Genomic DNA, 19,019 nt, shown 5'->3' with positions numbered 1-19,019 from the left:
CCCTGCAACCATGAGTTGCAGAAAAAAAATTTGCTCGATTTCCCCATCAACACAGACAGTGTTGATATGGGAATCCCTCCTGCTGAGCCATTGTCTGCTCCCAGCAGGAGATGGGAGAAGACAGTGATTTTTGCTAGTGGCTATAGCACCTTCTAGCGATAATCGCAGGTAAAACCCGGCATGCTGGTTGTACCCAAGATGATCGATCGATCGATCAACGTGGTACATCCAGCTTGCCCATACACAGTTCGAATCCCGGCCAGTCAGTGAGAACCGGCTGAGATTTGAACCGTGTATGGCCTGCCTAAGTGTGTGGGGGTGTCATAATCCAGGTGTCAATTGGTGGTACCTAATTAAATACATTAACATCTGTTCTCACATTACACCTAAGGCCCCTTTTACACTTGTATGACTTGTCCTGCGACTTGGGACAAAAAAGCACCTGATGATTTCCAATGAGTACTGTTCATATCTGTGTGACTTCAAGTCACAGTGACTTCAAAGTAGTGCCTGCACTACTTTGATGCGACTTGAGGTCCATAGACCTCAACATTACACAGGCATTAAACAAAAAAGTGGGAAATACCCTACCGTAGGCTTGTACCACGAGTGCATAGGACATGGTAATCTTTGAATTTGAATAGAAACTAGGATAACATGGACTTTTTTGGCGCCAATAGTAAAAATTCACAGATTTTATTGTTTAGATAAAAGATAAAAAGCACATAGCATCACATATAAAATAAAAACACATAGACCAAAAATATATCATATAACCCAACCGCATGTGTCTAACCCACGAAGGCCAACATAAACTGAAAGACCCCCAATGGTTGGCACTGCGGGTAAGGTTAATCAAGAAATGAGAAGTAAGTTCTGGCTCGACATGTTTCGCGAAGTGTCGCTTCCTCGGGAGCTCATCAGAACACTCCCAGGATGTCCGTAATGGTATGTAGTAGAAGGAAACCCAAAAGATTTCCTTAATTCATAATATTGCAAAATAGGCCAGTGTGAATGAAGATCATTCATCTGGTGGTGGGTAGATTACCAGCAGCTCACTGTTAACCCTTGCCTAAGGGATGTAAATGTAAGATCAGGAGGTGCAGTGCATATGAATCGGACTTAGGGGAGATAAGGGCATATGTGTCCCCCCGCTTGTAATGGTGGCAACAGTATAGTGACAATAATGCAATATATGAACACCTCAATCCTGGATTGTAAGTGGGTATCCACAGACGTTGAAGTATGTAGAGTGTTGCCTCCACTGCGGTTACACAGGCATTGCTTTATGTCGCGTTGAAGTTGTGTCAGTCGCACCACGACTTTCAGGTTGTACAAGTGTGAAAGGGGCCTAAAATTTTACATTTATGATAAAGCAGGGGGAAGGTTACTATCTATTTAAATTAAAGCTATGGTATACAATTGTATTCTGAGCAGAAGATGACAGTAGCTAAAGGTTTGTTCCCATCTCAAACACTAGGCTGCTTCCCATTTAATGTACTTCATAGGGCTGGAACCTGGATGTAACACTTGCAGCACTGAGTGGTCCTTGTAGAGAAGCTAACACAAGAAAAGGTGGAAATGCTATTAGCTGTCATTTGCGCCATACTTACTTTCGCTGGGCATGGAAAGCTTTGATAAGACACTCTAAGAAATCAGGGCCTTGTTTCATTTGCAGCTCTCCTAATTTTAGAAGATACTGGGAAAAGAGCATAATAAAGAAAAAGAGCAATATAAGAAGGAGAAATCCATTTTCAAGAACACAGAATTGGCAGGCTATTTACGGCCTGTCTATCCCTGCCTAACCTTGCTGCCTTTTCTCTGCATTGCTCACCTCACACGAGTGAAGCTGAAACAGTTTCCTTTCCCTGTCGGCATCCTCCGTGCTGTCTGATTCTGTACGAGACCCCCCTGAGCGAGCTTTCTTTGTCCTGCCGGGAGAGAGGGAGATTTGTAGACCTCAGTCCAGCCTTATCATTCCTATCACATGCAAACAGAGTTACATTTTCTACAATCACCCAAGAAGCATTGTGTCATGAAAGCAGCAGTGGTTAGGAAGGAAAGAATATGGAGATTCAGTGTGTTCTCGCCTCTAACTGTTTTACCTATTATTAGGCCTCATGCTCACTAGAAGTTTTTACAGCGGCTGTTTTTGGCATCAGACGTTTTTTTCTGCAGCCAGTAAACTCCCCAGCATGTTATCCTATGTGTCCATGTACACATAGACTGTTATCAGCAGTTTTTAGCAGGAGCATTTTCTGACTGAAAAAACAAAACAAAACTAGTGGGTTTTAAAAGGTGTTTTTCAGCTGTAAAAACGCTCTAAGGCCTCATGCACACAGGGCATTTTTACAGCTGCTTTTAGGAGCGTCAGGTGTTTTTTTTTTTTTTTTTGCAGCTTAAAAACGCCCCTCCATGTTATTTTATGGCCTCATGCACACACAGGCTTTTAGGAGCTGCAAGTGTCATAGGCGTTTTTAAGCTGTAAAAAGGCATTCTGGAGCAGCAGCGTTAAGCTGTATAAAGGCCTGACACTGCTAAAGGCCGCATACAGCGTTAGGCCACATCAGACATTTTTAAGCTGTAGTAGTTGGATTTGAGGTTGGAAAATAGAAGAGGGAGGAGAAAGGCTGCTAAACGCTAACGCTGCTAAACGTGGCTGAAACATGCATTAACGCCAATACAAAAAGCTTCCAAAAACACGTTTTTACAGCTGCTTTTTCCTGGCGTCAGAACTGGCTTTGCAGCTCGTTTTTTCAAACGCCCTGTGTGCATGAGGCCTAACTCTGATAAAAGCTAAAAAACGCTGAAAAACACGGCTTTTCAGCGTTTATCAAAGTTTTTGAGCCATAAGCTTTTGTGGGAATAAAGTTTTGCAAAAAAAAAAAAAAAGCTACAGCTGAAAAACTCAAAAATGAAGCCACAGCTTTCTACTGACGTTTTGCACTGCTGCTTTTACAGGCATTTGAGCTTTTATTTATCTGCTTTTTTGTGCTCTTTCGTGCGTTTTTATTAAGCCTATTTGAGCTTTTATAAATATTAGGCCTCATGCACACTGGACGTTTTTACAGCGGCTGTTTTTGGCGTTTTTTTTCTGCAGCCAGTAAACTCCTCAGCATGTTATCCTATGTGTCCATGCACACATAGGCTGTAATCAGCAGTTTTTGGCAGGGGCGTTTTCTGACTGAAAAAAAAACCCCAGAACTAGTGGGTTTTAGGAGGCGTTTTTCAGCTGTAAAACACTCTAACTCTGATAAAAGCTGAAAAAAAAAACAGAAAAACTTGGCTATTCAGCGTTTATCAACATTTTTGAGCCATATGCTTTTGTGGGAGTATAGTTTGTCCAAAAAAAAAAAAAAAACTAGAAACTGCTACAGTTAAAAAAAAGCTGAAAAATGCTACTGCAAAAAAGCTGAAAAACTTCTACAGCTACAGCTTTCTACTGGCATTTTGATAACGTCCAGTGTGCATGAGGCCTAAGCATTTGTTTATCACAAACCCTCCCATCAGCTTATTTGTTCCTTTTTTTTGGGGTGAGTTTTCACCCTTTTTTGAGCTTCTTCACTTTTTTTTCTCACACGTTTTTGGGTGCTTAGGAGTGTTTTCTGCTCGAAAGCTCCTCTTAAAAAGGCGAGGCTTTTTCTGCCTGTAAGCTTGTATGCCTGTAAACTCCTGAAAAAGCCATAGTGTACAGTATATGGACACATTGGCTAACATGGAGGGGAGTTTCCAGGCAGAAAATATGAGAGCTCAAAAAAGCTCAAAAGCCTAAAGGAGCCGCTTCTATGAGGTGCTTTGAGATGCAGTGTGCATGAGACCTAAGGCGACTTGAAATCGTGGACGGAATCGCACTGCAGCGCTAAAAAAAAAAAAAAAAAAAAAAAAGCTGCTTTTACAGGCATTTGAGCTTTTATTTTTCTGCTTAAAGGCTTGAAGATGTTTGTGCTTTTTTGTGCTCTTTCCTGCGTTTTTATGGAGCATTTTTGAGCTTTTGTGAGCATAAGTGTTTTTTTTTTAAGGAATCTTCCCATCAGCAAATTTTTCCTTTTTTTTTTTGTTGTGTGTTTTCACATCTTTTTTAGTTTTTTTTGCGCTTTTTTTACGCTTTTTTGCGAGTTTGGTGGGTTTTTTTCTGCTTGTAAGAGCATATGCTTGTAAACTCCTGAAAAAGCCATAGTGTGCATGGACACATTGGCTAACATGGAGAGGAGTTTCCAGGCAGAAAAAGATGAGATTTTAAAAAAGCTCAAAAGCCTGTAGGGGCAGCTTCTTTAAGCTCATGCACACTGTATGTCAAAGGAAAAGTGCGAAAAAGCGTAAAAAAAAAGTAAAAAAGCACAAAAAAGTCAAAGAAGCGTGAAGACGCACTGAAAAATGCGCCGAGGGAAGGGTTTGTGAAAAAAACACTAATGCTCAAAAGAGTTCAAATAAGCTCAATAAAAACACGCAAAAGTGCACAAAAAAGCACAAGCTTCTTCAAGCTTTTAGGAAGAGAAATAAAAGTTGAAATGCCTGTAAGGTTCGGTTCACATTGGTGTGATGGAAGACATCGCATGTGATTCCCACGGCGCTGCTGTGCAAATCACATGCGATGTCTGTGCAATGCGAATTCAGCCATACAAACTGTATGGCTGAATTTGCATCGCATTCGGAGAAAACTCGTGCAGGACCCTTTTTTTGGTCCGCACCAGAATTGGATCGCATGGCTGTTCACACCCATGCGATCCGATTCCTGTCTGATTTCACAGTTCGCGCTGCGATCTGCGAACTGATCTGGGGGTGTCATTACCTTTGTATTGACACCCACAGCGGTTCACATAAGGCAGTGTGAACTGCCTGCGATTCAGGTGTGATGCGGTAACCCACACTGGATTCGCAGGGTATCCCGTATCGCACCAGTGTGAGCCTTTTTTTTGGAGCTGCAGTGTGCATGAGCCCTTTGAGATGTGGTGTGCATGAGCCCTAAGAGGAGCAAAAAGCAAAAATATGGAGGACATTACACAGAGAAACAAATCCTTTTTGTCTTTGCTAAATATAAGACAAACCAAAACAATTTTCAATGCCCAGGCCCAGTCACATTTTTTGTCTTCTCATGTTGGATAAAGCAAGGGAGGGTTATATATCAGGTTTTTTTTCCCCCGCCATCTGTGCCCCATTGTGGAGATTTCCCTTCACTTCCTGTCCCACAGCCAAACAGGAAGTGAGAGGAAATTCCCTGCTAATTAACTACTTGACCTCCGGAAGATTTATCCCCCCACCCCCCTTCATAAACAGGTCATTATTTACGATATGGCACTACGTTACTTTAATTTACAAGTTGGCCATACACTGAAAAAATGTCACTTCGTAGGTGGCCTTGTTGGGACCAGCTGGAAAATTATGACCCGAGCAGTGCTCGCATCCAATCAGATGCAGCCGCTGTAAGGGTATTCTAACAGCCGCCAGTGCTGTATTCTGGCAGCCAGCAGATTCGTCTATCCACACTGTATGGTGGCATCTGTTATATTTTTTTAGTTAAGCCTAAAGGCCTATTAGTGTATTGCCAGCTTTAAAGTGGTCTAAAGGCAGAAGTTTTTTTTTTACCTTAATGCATTCTATGCATCTCCCCCCCTCCAAGCCCCCCTCCCTTGCTATTGGGGACACTTGGCAGGAGGGAGGAGCCAGGACCGCTGGATCAGGGTGAGTATAACATGTTTTATTTTTAAAAAAAAACCTTTAGAATCACTTTAAGCTGGCCATACACTGATAGATTTATTTTAGGTTAAGCTGGCCATACACTTATAGATGGCCCAAAGGATTCCCTTAATTTGCAGGAATTTCTAGATGTGCAGAATGAAAAAAATAGTTGCGTTTTGATTAGTTATTTACATGAATTTGTTTAGTTAAATTTGTTTAATTTGTTTTCGGAATTCCTTTAATTTATTCAAATTTGAATCAATTCGAATTTTCTGAATTCAGTCAAGCTGAACTCAATTCGACAGAGTTCGGAAAATTCGAATCAATTCAAACTTAAATTTCATTTGAATTAGACTCTAATTCTATTCGAATTGCATTCAAATCAAATTCTATTCGAAATTCGAATTTTGGAAGATGGTTATATTATTATTCCATTCTATTCTATTGTTTTTTCTATCTATTCTTTTATTTTCTATTCTATTTCTATTATATTCTATTCTTTTCTATTCTATTTGAAATTTGAATTACGGAAAACAGTTATATTGTTATATTCTTTCTATTCTATCCTTTTCTATTGTTGATTCTATTCTGCTATTTTATTTTCTATTCTATTCTTTTCTATTCTATTCAAATTAATTTTTTCTATTCTAGTCAATTCTATTCTTTTATTTTCTATTCTATTCTATTGTATTCTTTTCTATTCTTTTCAAATTCATTCTATTTGAAATTCAAATTTTGGAAGATGGTTATATTCTTTATATTCCATTGTTTTTTCTATTCTAGTTAATTTTATTCCTTTATTTTCTATTCTATTCTAATCTATTCTTTTCTATTCTATTTGAATTCAAATGTATTCTATTCACATTTTGGGAACTGGTTATTTTCTAATCTATTCTATTGTTTTTTTTTTATTCTATTCTTCTCTTTTAGTTTCAATTTTATTATTTTCTATTATATTTGAATTTGGATTTATTCTATTCAAAATTCGAATTTCAGAAGAAGGTTATATTCTTTTTATTTTATTATATTCTTTTTTTTCTATTCTTTTCTATTCCCGTCTGTTCTATTCTTTTTTTTTCTATTCTAATCTTTTCTATTCTATTCAAATTTATTCTATTTGAAATTCCAAATTCAGAAGATGGTTATAGTCTTTCGATTTTATTTTATTCTATGTTTTATTCTATTCCTTTCCTTTATTTTATATTCTATTTCATTCCATTCTTTTATTTTCTATTATATTCTTTTATTTTATATTCTATTCCTTTATACTTTATATTCTATTCTAATTTTGTTCGACTACTATTTAAAATCTATTAAAAACTATTAGAATATTTTTAGATTGTAAGCTCTTTTGAGTAGGGCCCTCTTAATCCTTTTGTATTTTATTGTAATGTAGCTGTATTGTTTCCCTTTTACATTGTAAAGCGCTGCGTAAACTGTTGGCGCTATATAAATCCTGTATTATAATAATAATATATAGAATTAGAATTTCGTCTGACATTTTGTTTCCTTATTTCAGATTCGTTTAAATTCATTGCTATTGTAATTCGGAAATTAAATAACGAAAAATTTGTCTGAATTTCAAATTGGAATAAAATGAACCGCACATGTTTAGGGATTTCCTCACTTCCTGTTTTGGCTATGGGACAGGAAGTGAAGGTAAATCTCCCCCATGGCAGACAGATAGCAAAAAATGAACCAACAGGGGTTATAACCCTCCCTTTACACTATCCAAAATAAAAAAAAAAAGTTTTGACTAAAGTTCTTCTTTAAGCTTTAAATGTTTAAAATGGCTGGAAGGTTTGCTTTTAAAGAGGCACACCAATTCTTTTGTTTATTTTAAAGAGTATTTCAGATTTCAGCTACATACACATTTTAGTTTTTTATGTGTTATAGAACAGTCTACATAGAAAAATGTGTGGTAATAAGGAGGACACTGGAAAACTATCCAGAACTGAAATGTAATCATTCGTAAAGTGCAAACAACCATCAGGGAATTTTCAAAGGGCCAATACGCCTGAAATGACATCTTAAACAAAAAGCGGATAACTTTTCTATTGAACATTACTGCATCTTTCCACTCCAATAACATTTCTTGGTTGAGTTCATCTTTTATGGCCTCAGCTGGGAGGGAGGAACTGCTTTAGATTACTTTACACAGGATGTTTTGTGTAAATATCATCCTTGCGTAGGGATAGTTCCGACTCCATTATCCTCTGTCTCAGAAGCTTCAGTAACTTTTTATTTTCTTCTATAAAATTCAGTCTGTATTTAGGGCCCTGTTCACACCTGAGCGTATTTCAGCTTGTAAAATGCTCATCTCTGAAGTCTCAAAACGCCCAACAAGAAAAATCTCATTCATTTCAATGGCTCCTGTTCACATCTGAGCGTTTTGTCGCCTGAAGCTCAAAAGAGTACATGAGCTTCTTTTTTGGCAGATTACAGGCGTTTTTGTTAGATATCAATGCCTGCCTCCAAACACCTGCAAAAAAACGCCAGAAAAATGTCTGAAAAAAAAAAAAATACGCCTGAAAATGATACGCTCAGGTGTGAACGGAGCGCTCACTGCCTGAAAACGCACCTCTATGTTAACCTTTGGAGGAGATTTACTAAAACTGGTGCATGCAGAATCTGGTGCAGCTGTGCATAGTAACCAAAATCAGCTTCTAACTTCAGCTTGTTCAATTAAAGTAGAACTAAAGGCAAAACTTTTTTTCCATGTTGGATAAAGCAAGGGAGGGTTATAACCCCTGTCAGGTTTTTTTTACACCCCCCCCCACCATCTGTGCCCCATTGTGGAGATTTCCCTTCACTTCCTGTCCCACAGCCAAACAGGAAGTGAGAGGAAATTCCCTGCTTAATTAACTACTTGACCTTCGCCCCCCCCCCCTTCATAAACAGGTCATTATTTACAAAATGGCACTGCGTTACTTTAATTTAAAATTGCGCTGTGGTGCGATGCTGTACCCAAACAAAATGTATGTCTTTCTTCCCACAGATAGAGCTTTCTTTTGGTGGCATTTGATTACCTGTGCGGTTTTTATATTTTGCACTATAAAAAAAAAAAAATGGCAATTAAAAAAAAATATATATATATATCAGATTTTTTTTTTTTTTATCAAATTTCTTTGTCAATTTAGGCCAATATGTATTCTGCTACATATTTTTGGTAAAAAGAAAATCCCAATAAGCGTATATTGCTTGATTTACGCAAAAGTTATAGCATCTATAACTATGAGATATTTATTTATTTATTTTTTTACTAGTAATGATGGCGATCAGCAACTTATAGTGGGACTATAACATTGCGGTGCACAGTCGGGACACGAACTGACACTTTTGACACTTTTTGGGAATCAGTGAAACAAATACAGTGATCATTGCTAAAAAGAAATATGCCCTGTCACTGTACTAATGACACTGGCAGGGAAGGGGTTAACATCATGGGCGATCAAAAGGTTAAGTGTGTGTCTGACCAGTGTTTTACGACTGCTTGCACTAGGGGAAGGCATGGATCAGTGCCTGTGCTTAGCAGAAACACAGGATCCATGCCTTCTGTATTGACAGAACGACAACCTGCCTTGTTTACATAGGCAGACCGCCGTTCTTCCTGTATAGTGAAGCATCAGCGGGTGCCTGGTGGACATCAAATCCGCTGTACCCGCCAATCTGCTCCCGCTGTGTCTAATCACAGCAGGAGCGGGCTGCCGGTGGCACCCTAAATCCGGAAGTGCAGGATCACATATGTAAGGAGACGTGATGAGAGAGAGGAGGCAGGGCCAAGCGGCGGCACTGTGTCTAAATAAACACACAGAGCAGCGGCTCAGCTCGGGTGACCCCATAGCAAGCTGCTTGCTGTGTGGGCTGGCGGCAGGAGGGAGGGTCTAGCAGCGTCGGTGAGGGACCTGAGAAGAGGAGGATCTGGGCTGCTCTGTGCAAAACCACTCCACAGGGCAGGTAAGTATAACATTTTTGTTATTTTGAAAGAAAATAAAACTAGACTTTTGTATTACTTTAAGTGGCGGTTCACACTATGCGGTGCAGGAAACACATGCGATTGTGAACAGGAATCGCACCACATTGCTGTTTAAATCACATGCGATTCCTTAGCATCATTCTGTTTGGCTTAAATCGCACCAAATTCGCACCAAAATCACGCAGGACCCTTTTTTCGACCGCACCAGAATGGGATTGCATACCATATATGCCAGGGAATAAGACGACTGTGCGTATAAGGCGACCCCCTAATTTTCTAGTTAAAATATAGGTTTTGGGCTATACTTCAGCCGTTTACACCCACTAATCTGTAAGCCCAAAACAAACATCCTTAATCTCTCAGCCCGCTGGATGTGCTTCGGCTACATACAGTATACAACGCTGAGGCAATCACGGCGAGTGATGTACCGTATTTATTCGAGTATAACGCGCACCCCTAATTTTCGATTAAAAATCGGTATAAAATTTTGTTTCACACCAAGCATTGTAATTGACAAAAAAACGTTGTTGAACACGTGCGGCCATGAACTGGTATAAACACAATACCGAAATAAAATTACCGGTAACAGAAGCGTCATATGCAGAACATTTTCTCTTGAGTTGCCATCTAACGGGTACCAGTATATCAATTAAAATATGAAGAACACAGAATTACGGTACGCAAAACACTGAATTGTACAAAAGCAATGCTTACCGTAATGTGTGGGCGAGGCGAGGAAATGAAGCGGCGACCATACAGCGGATAAGAATTCTCACCCCCAGTTCGGGCCGCCCACTGTACGCGACGAGGGACGTTTTTTTTTTCTTCGCCCTCGCGTACAGTGAGCGGCTGCAGCCCGGAAAAGGCGCAGTGCGAACTCACAATTCGCCTGCGCCCTCAATGAACCGGCCGCCACTGCCACCCCACCCCTCGTTTATAACGCGCACCCAAACTTTGATTTCTTTTTTTGGTAGAAAATTTTGCGCGTTATACTCAAATAAATACGGTATTCTAATACAATATGTTTCAAATTTTGGCCTTTTGGCGTCCAGCCTCGTTCCCCTAGCAGAGTATCAGGCTGCTGTGGATGGTGCTAAAAGGCAAATAGTACTCACATTTGGCAATAGGTTTGTTTGGCTCCTGTGGGTGGTAAAGAGTTCTGTCTTGCCCAGATGTATGGCCTTCACTTTGGTATAATAAATTCAAAGCAAGTTCGGATTGGCTGAGTCAGAGGTTGTAACATCATCAGCCCGCCTCTCTGACTCGGCCAATCCAAGCAGGCTTTGTATTCATTAACAGGACTTTTCAGCGGGAACGAGGGGGAACGCAGTTCCGGCACCTCCAGCACTGAATGTATGACATGGCAAGGGGTTCTTGGGTGTGCTGGAGGGTCTACTGATGCTTGCTGCTGGGGGATCTAGTGTTGCTGGAGTGGATCTTTTTTTGCATGCCAATCTATTGTTGCTGGTGGGGGATCTTTTGTAACTGGGGGTTAATTGTGACTGGAAGGGGTCTACTGTTTAGGGAGGGATCTACTGTTGCTGGCTGCTGGAGAGTCCATTGTTGCTAGCTGTGAGATCTGTTGTTGCTGCTGGGGGTCTGATGTTGCTGGAGGGGGGGTCTATTGCTGCTGGCTGTGGGGGATCTATTTTATTGCTTTTCTTGTTATCATTACCAAATTCCATACTACAAAATGATACTTGGCCCTATATTCTCCAAAAGGGTCTGTTCTGGGAGCTGGGTAGGGGGGTGAAACCAAGGGTCAGTGCTCGGAGCTGGGTAGGGGGGGTGAAACCAAGGGTCAGTGCTCGGAGCTGGGTAGGGGGGGTGAAACCAAGGGTCAGTGCTCGGCGCTGGGTAGGGGGGGGGTGAAACCAAGGGTCAGTGCTCGGAGCTGGGTAGGGGAGGGTGAAACCAAGGGTCAGTGCTCGGAGCTGGGTAGGGGGGGTGAAACCAAGGGTCAGTGCTCGGAGCTGGGTAGGGGGGATGAAACCAAGGGTCAGTGCTCGGAGCTGGGTAGGGGGGGTGAAACCAAGGGTCAGTGCTCAGAGCTGGGTAGGGGGGGTGAAACCAAGGGTCAGTGCTCAGGGGTGGGTAGGGGGGGTGAAACCAAGGGTCAGTGCTCGGAGGTGGGTAGGAGGGGTGAAACAAAGGGTCAGTGCTCGGAGCTGGGTGGGGGGGGTGAAACCAAGGGTAAGTGCTTAGAGCTGGGTAGGGGGGTGAAACCAAGCGTCAGTGCTCAGGGGTGGGTAGGGGGGGTGAAACCAAGGGTCAGTGCTCGGAGGTGGGTAGGGGGGGGGGTGAAACCAAGGGTCAGTGCTCGGAGGTGGGTAGGGGGGGGGTGAAACCAAGGGTCAGTGCTCGGAGGTGGATAGGGGGCGAAGTGACTTAGAACGGGGGAGTTTCTGCACCTATTCTCGGAGAAAAAAACCCCTGTTCATTAAGAGAATACATCGCTCACTGTGATTGGCTCAGCGCGGTATACTGTATGTAGCTGAAGCTACGGTACATACAGTATTACCGCACATCCAGCGGGTTGAGAGGTTAGGGACATTTGTTTTGGGCCAGATTGGCCCAAACTAACAATGTAAAGTAGTCCTCACATTTTATACTCCGCGTATAAGACGACCCCCCAATTTTTGGGGGATGTTTTTAAAATTAAAAAGTCGTCTTATATGCAGGCATATATGGTAGGTGTTCACATCCATGCGATCCGATTCTGCAAATCGAACTGTGCTTTGAAAAACCAATTTGGGGGTATCAGTAGCTTAACATACACCTCCGCAGCGGTTCGCATTAATGGGGTGCGATTTGGATGCAGTGCAGTATCTGCATAGAATTCGCTGCGAATTTGCAGCGCACAAGTGTGTACCAGCACTGAAAGAAGAGGTCACAACCAGGATCCTCCAAGTTGTTCTCCGCAAATATTATCTTTAATACTTCCTATTACCATGTACCATGTTCCTTCTTGCCCTTACTGCACAACACACATAGACAATCTACAACAAGCAGTAATCTTACGCTCTTATCTCACATTCCTTCCAGCTCTTGTCTGCCTGTTTCCTCAGTTCCTGCACAGACATAAAAAGAGGTGTTAGGAAAGCAAATAGCTAACAACCACAATCTGATCTTATATTATTACAGCAATGAGAAAGCCTTTAACGTACCATTCGCCCATCTTTTGAATCTACGCGCAGTAATGAGTCCAAAGGAAATGAGAGGATGCTGTTCAGGTTCTGGATCTAAAAGATTACATTGAAATGAAAATACTCAGTTAATATTTCAAATCATTTCCATATGCCTGATGGTGCGCTTTGTAAAAGCAGCAATTAGCACATTCCCAAGGCTAAATCTGTCCTTTTGCTTATAGCTGCGAACATGTTAATAGACTCCCAGTAGCCAGACAGCTGCTTGCCAAAACTGCCTGCATCTTATGATTAACGTTTGGGCTTTTAGAAATGCTGATATCAGCAAAATGGGGAGAATGTGGACAGAATGTGGATTTGACAACCAGCTGCTGGTTTAGGGCAGGCGAATTCTACTGTTAACCAAGAATTGACAGCCAGGAAGTCTGCAGAATATGATGTGGTTAAAGATCTATAGGCGCAATGAAATGTGCAAAGAAAGAATGCATTTATAACACAGCTAAAGAGAATAAAAAGCATAGGCATATTGCATTAGGCGCAGTGATGGCGAACCTTGGCACCCCAGATGTTTTGGAACTACGTTTCCTATGATGCTCGACTACAGTGCAGTGTGCATGAGCATCATGGGAAATGTAGTTCCAAAACATCTGGGGTGCCAAGGTTCACCAACACTGCATTAGGGGGTGCACCCCAAAGCTCAAATCCACATGCCTTTCTCTGCAGCCTCAGCTGCAATGGACAGTGAATGAATAGGAAGTGCTCTGTGCTGAGCGGCTTCTTGTTCATTCACAAACTGAAGCATAGTAAACAGGGGTATGAATGGACACAGTGAGCAAGTGTGTTCATTTAGAAAAGGAAGGGGCCGGTAAATGACATATTTACCATAGCTCCCAACTGTCCCTGATTTGTCCCTCTCTCCTTCTTTCCTCCTTATTTGTCCCTCATTTTGGTCTGATCTATATAATTGTATACAAATTGCACTTTTTATCTTTCCAAAACCCAGTGCTAAACCTTTCATCCCATTTCTAAATTGCTACATTTGTAAATTTCAAAAGCCAATAGCAGTGGTAAAAAGAAGCACTTGTGGGTTTAAACAATAATTTTTTTGTATAATTCTTCTTTAAGGGGGCGTGTCCTATACAGTTACTAATAGGTGTCCCTCGTTCCCATCTCAAAAAGTTGGGAGGTATGCATTTACTAACCCCTTTCCCTGCTCTCCATCCTGAAACATCCCCCACAGCAGCCGGAGAAAGAGGTAAGCCAGCAGGACTGCGTGGGGGGGGGGGGGCAACAAGGGCAGGTAGGAAAGCCTGGGTAGTAGGGGGAATCAGCACCAGGCATAGTGAATAGGGTGTGCCCAGGCACACCCCCAGCGCACACCTATGATAAAAAGAATAGGTGTACCACACCACAGCGGGCCACAATAGAGGCTAGATGGCCCATTTGTGGTCCGAAGACTTCCATTCCTTTACCTGATTGCACAGACATAAAACATGTACTCGGTGAACTGGAAGCCTGCCATCTGAACAGGGAGAGGTGGAAGTGAGGCACTAGTAGGGCTGGGCGATAAAACGATACCGATATGTATCGCGACAGTGACATTTTCGATAGCAATAAAAGACTTTGAACGATAAAACGAAAAGTCCGCTCCGACGGGTTTAAGCTTTAAAAATGGCGCCGCCCGTCGCATACATGTCACCGCGCACACGCCGCCGCCGCTCGGGAGAGGTCGGGAATAGCCGAAATGACACGAGCGGTGGCGGCGCGTGCGCAATGACGTGGCGGCGCCATTTTTAAAATGAAGGCGCCTCTGGAGCAGGTAAGTGAAACAGCTTCACTACCTGCCATTATGCAGGGCTGCGGGCACACTACAAAGGATGCAGTGCTGCGGGCATGGTCTACCTGTACCATGCCCACAGCACTGCATCTCCTGTAGTATGCCCACAACCCCGGATCCTCTTGTACCATGCCAGTACCCTGCATTCTCCTGTACCATGCCAGTACCCTGCATTCTCCTGCACCATGCCAGTACCCTGCATTCTCCTGCACCATGCCAGTACCCTGCATTCTCCTGCACCATGCCAGTGCCCTGCATTCTCCTGCACCATGCCAGTACCCTGCATTCTCCTGCACCATGCCAGTACCCTGCATTCTCCTGCAGCATGCCAGTGCCCTGCATTCTCCTGCACCATGCCAGTAACCTGCATTCTCCTGCACCATGCCAGTAACCTGCATTCTCCTGCACCATGCCAGTACCCTGCATTCTCCTGTACCATGCCAGTACCCTGCATTCTCCTGCACCATGCCAGTGCCCTGCATTCTCCTGCACCATGCCAGTGCCCTGCATTCTCCTGCACCATGCCAGTACCCTGCATTCTCCTGCACCATGCCAGTACCCTGCATTCTCCTGCACCATGCCAGTACCCTGCATTCTCCTGCAGCATGCCAGTGCCCTGCATTCTCCTGCACCATGCCAGTACCCTGCATTCTCCTGCACCATGCCAGTACCCTGCATTCTCCTGCACCATGCCAGTACCCTGCATTCTCCTGCACCATGCCAGTACCCTGCATTCTCCTTCACCATGCCAGTACCCTGCATTCTCCTGCACCATGCCCGCCGCCCTGCATTCTCACCCTAGGGTCCTTATTTTAAATGGGTAATAAAAATATCAATAATTATCGATATCGACCGATATGAAACACTGATATCGTGATACAGTTTTCAGCCATATCGCCCAGCCCTAGGCACTAGTCTTAAAACTTTAAGCCATCAAAAACCATAAAGCAGGGAACCCCAACAAAACAAAGGGGTCACCCAAATTCAAATATCTGCATATAAGTGAACACAAAAATAGTGCCAAACAGTTGTCTCGAGAGTTGAAAAAGTCCTATAATTCTGTCCTGGATAACAACAGAAAAGCAAAAAGGCTTCCAACGCATTTCAGGGGTCCAAAAACTCCTTCCTCAGGTTAATGCAGTGTGAGGCATCATGCTACATGAAACTACTAGTGGACACACTTGGGCCTCTATTTACTAAAACTGGAGAGTGCAAAATCTGGTGCAGCTGTGCATGGTAACCAATCAGCTTCTAACTTAATTTTGTTCAGTTAAAGTGATCATAAAGTACTTTTTTTTTTTTTTTAATTAAAAAAAATAAACATGTTATACTTATCTGCTCTGTGCTGTTGGTTTTGCACAGAGCAGCCCAGATCCTCCTCTTTGGCTCTCCTGGCCCCTCCCTCCTGTTGAGTGCCCCCACAGCAAGCAGCTTGCTATGGGGTTACCCGAGCCACAGCTCCCTGTGTCCATTTGGATACAGAGCCGTGGCCTGACCCAGCCCCCTTCCTCTTATCATTGGCTGACTGACTTTGATTGACAGCAGTGGGAGCCAATAGCGCTCCACTGCTATCTCAGCCAATGAGGAGGGGAGTCCCAGGCAGCCGAGAGGGACCTCAGGTAAGTATTAGGGGGCTGCTGCACACTTAAGGCTTTTTATCCTAATGCATAAAATGCATTAAGATAAAAAAAAAAAAAAAACTTCTGCCTTTACAATCAAATTTAAGCTTTGGCAATAAAAGCTGGACGCTGATTGGTTTCTATGCAGAGCTGCACCAGATTTTGCACTCTCCAGTTTTAGTAAATCAACCCCTTGATGTCATATCTAAAAATACTTTCAAAGCCCTCAAAGTCCAGGCATTTTTCAGGTGACATTACTTTTGAGTCCAAATGGGGGTAGGGGAAGATTTGGGCCCAGATGTCATTGGCTTCAATTTACTTTCCTGCTATTTGGGACTAGAATGAAGGACTTTTTGGCCTTATTGGAGTCAGTTATCTTAGCAATTTTTAGTTGCTGATCTGACCTGTGTGTGGGCAGGGTGTCCTGCGCCCGTGCACGTGGGGTAACACTCACGCAGAGCGCGCTCATCAATGCCTGGGAACAGATGGAGACTGCCGCCATTTGTTTGGCACTCTTTTTGTTTCGCTTATTTGTTTCAGGATATCTCATTACCTATAATTCAGAAACACATGGCAGCCAGGTGGTTGGTATACTAAACGTGCATCTCGTGGGTCTTGATTCAATATCCACCAAGGGCACTACGGCTGGGTGTCTCAAAGTAATAAATATAGAGAAAGCCTAAACTATTGGCCTTTTCAGAAGCAGATGGCAGTCTCCTTATTTCTTTTCGTTGTTCAGATTTCTTTTGATAAACTCCACAAAGTGTATATTTTTACATATGCTGGGAGATCAGGAACTCCCCATAGACTTCTATGGGGCTGACTACTTTAATCCAACCTGCAGGGCAGCAGAGGGACCCAGAAGGCTACCTGCTAAAGGAAGCTAAAAATGTTACTACAACTTACATTCATTCCCCTTCCCCAAATCTACACATTGAAGAGTATAATTAAAGTCATACTATTAAAAGATAAGATTCTGATTGGTTGTTAAAGGTTTCCTCTCTTTGAATTTTGCTACTGTTTCAATGAATAAGCTCATACATGTCCTCTAAATTGTTCAATATCTAGATGTGGAACAATCAGAATTTAGGACGCAAGCTTCCCATTTGGAATATTTAAGCTACTTTGGATAGGTAATTGGCTCCTTTCTAAATTGGCCCTAGTATGTGTATGTATGATTGTCAGCTAGCCCCCGTTTACATTGGAGCAAAACTGTACTTTTTTTTGGTTCAATAGACTTCAATGGAGAAGCTGCAGAAAAGCCTGTAGTGTGTTTTTACTGCGATTTTGCTGTGATTTGCATTTTTAAATCTGCCCAACAAAAATTTTCCCCCCAAAAAAGCATAAAAAACTCAAATTGCGGTAAAATCGTGCTTAAAAACCGTGGAAAGCACAACAAAAAGCACTACAGAAATGCTCAAAAGCAACATGCATAGGTGTGAATCGAGCCTTAAAGTGGAGAGGTGGGGCTATGCTACTTTGCAGATAGTGAGGATAACCTGCCACAAACTTGTGGCAGTGCTGAATTGTAAGTTTTGTTAACCACTTAAGCCCCGGAGGATTTGGCTGCTCAAAGACCAGGGCCTATTTTGCGATTCGGAACTGCGTGATTTTAACGGACAATTGCGCGGTCGTGCGACACTGTACCCAAATTAAATTGACGTCCTTTTTTCCCCACAAACAGAGCTTTCTTTTGGTGGTATTTGATCACCTGTGCGATTTTTACTTTTTGCGCTATAAACAAAAAAATGCGACAATTTTGAAAAAATAACAATATTTTTCACATTTTTTATATGAAATTCCCCCAAAAAAATGTAAAAATCTAAATTTTTTAACATTTTAGGCCAATTTGTTTTCTGCTTCATATTTTTGGTGAAAAAAAATCGCAATAAGCGTATTTTGATTGGTTTGCGCAAAAGTTATTGCATTTACTAAGGGAAAGATTTTTGTCATTTTTGTTTTTTTTTTTAACTAGTAATGGCCGCGATCTGCGTTTTTTTTGCGGGACTGCGACTTTGCGGTGGACAGATCGGACCCTTGACTGACATTTTTGACACTTTTGGGGGTACCAGTGACATTACTACAGTAATCAGTGCTATACATATGCACTGTTACTGTAAAAATGACACTGACAGGGAAGGGGTTAACTTTATTAGACATCCAGGGGTTAAATGTGTCCCTAGGGGCGTGCTTCTAACTGTAAAGGGGCGTGGCTTTTGAAGTAACCACAGAGACATATGATCCTACAGCAGGATCGTATGACCTCTGCTGTTACATCAGGGAGAATGACAGGCGGCTGTGTTTACATTAGCCGCCTGCCTTTCTCCCTCTCCAGCGGGAGATCGCGAGTGGCCGGAGCCGCCGGTCACTCGCGCTGGGATGGCAGTGAACGAGTGGGGGCGCGAGCGCGAGTGACGTACCTATACGTCACTTTGCCCAGGGGGGCCTGACCGCCGCAGTATGTGTACTTGCAGCGGTCGGCAAGTGGTTAACTTGCTGCACATTTTCACTGGCAAGTTGTACAGTTGCAGAACACTTGAAGCACAAGTTCTAGTTGACACTTTTCCAATTTGTAGCCAATTTGCGTGGCAAGTCTCTAGCAAGATCAAAGTTGCAGTGGTGAGTCTACAGTAAGAGCTCTGCAAGTCTACAGCATGGAAATTCAGCCACAGTGACCCCCTGTGGTGGGATGACTATTGTACAACATAACTGAACCAGAACTTGTAGCAGACTTACAGAATGTTTGGTAAGAAAGTTGATCTGAA

The 19,019-nt window shown here is 42.5% G+C and overlaps 1 protein-coding gene and 1 long non-coding RNA gene across 2 annotated transcripts in view; one reads left to right on the top strand and one right to left on the bottom strand.

The window, feature by feature from the left end:
- LOC309546218 overlaps positions 1–19,019 on the top strand; it is a 1,099,142-nt gene that overhangs the window by 1,005,051 nt on the left and 75,072 nt on the right. The window lies entirely within an intron of this gene.
- Positions 1–19,019, bottom strand: part of LOC309547337 (arf-GAP with SH3 domain, ANK repeat and PH domain-containing protein 3-like) — a 110,458-nt gene that overhangs the window by 76,595 nt on the left and 14,844 nt on the right. Inside the window, exons 4-7 of the mRNA XM_082247173.1 lie at positions 12,820–12,894; positions 12,674–12,723; positions 1,835–1,931; positions 1,614–1,699 (exon numbers count right to left, since the gene is read on the bottom strand). Coding sequence (XP_082103299.1) covers positions 1,614–1,699; positions 1,835–1,931; positions 12,674–12,723; positions 12,820–12,894 — 308 coding nt within the window. The remainder of the gene's footprint in view (positions 1–1,613; positions 1,700–1,834; positions 1,932–12,673; positions 12,724–12,819; positions 12,895–19,019) is intronic.

The sequence above is a fragment of the Pelophylax lessonae genome, assembly GCF_965119305.1.
Source record: "Pelophylax lessonae genome assembly, chromosome: 2".
Classification (NCBI taxonomy): Eukaryota; Metazoa; Chordata; class Amphibia; order Anura; family Ranidae; genus Pelophylax; species Pelophylax lessonae.
The sequence above is the reverse complement of the archived record's forward strand: the minus strand, read 5'-3'. Positions and strand labels throughout refer to the sequence as shown.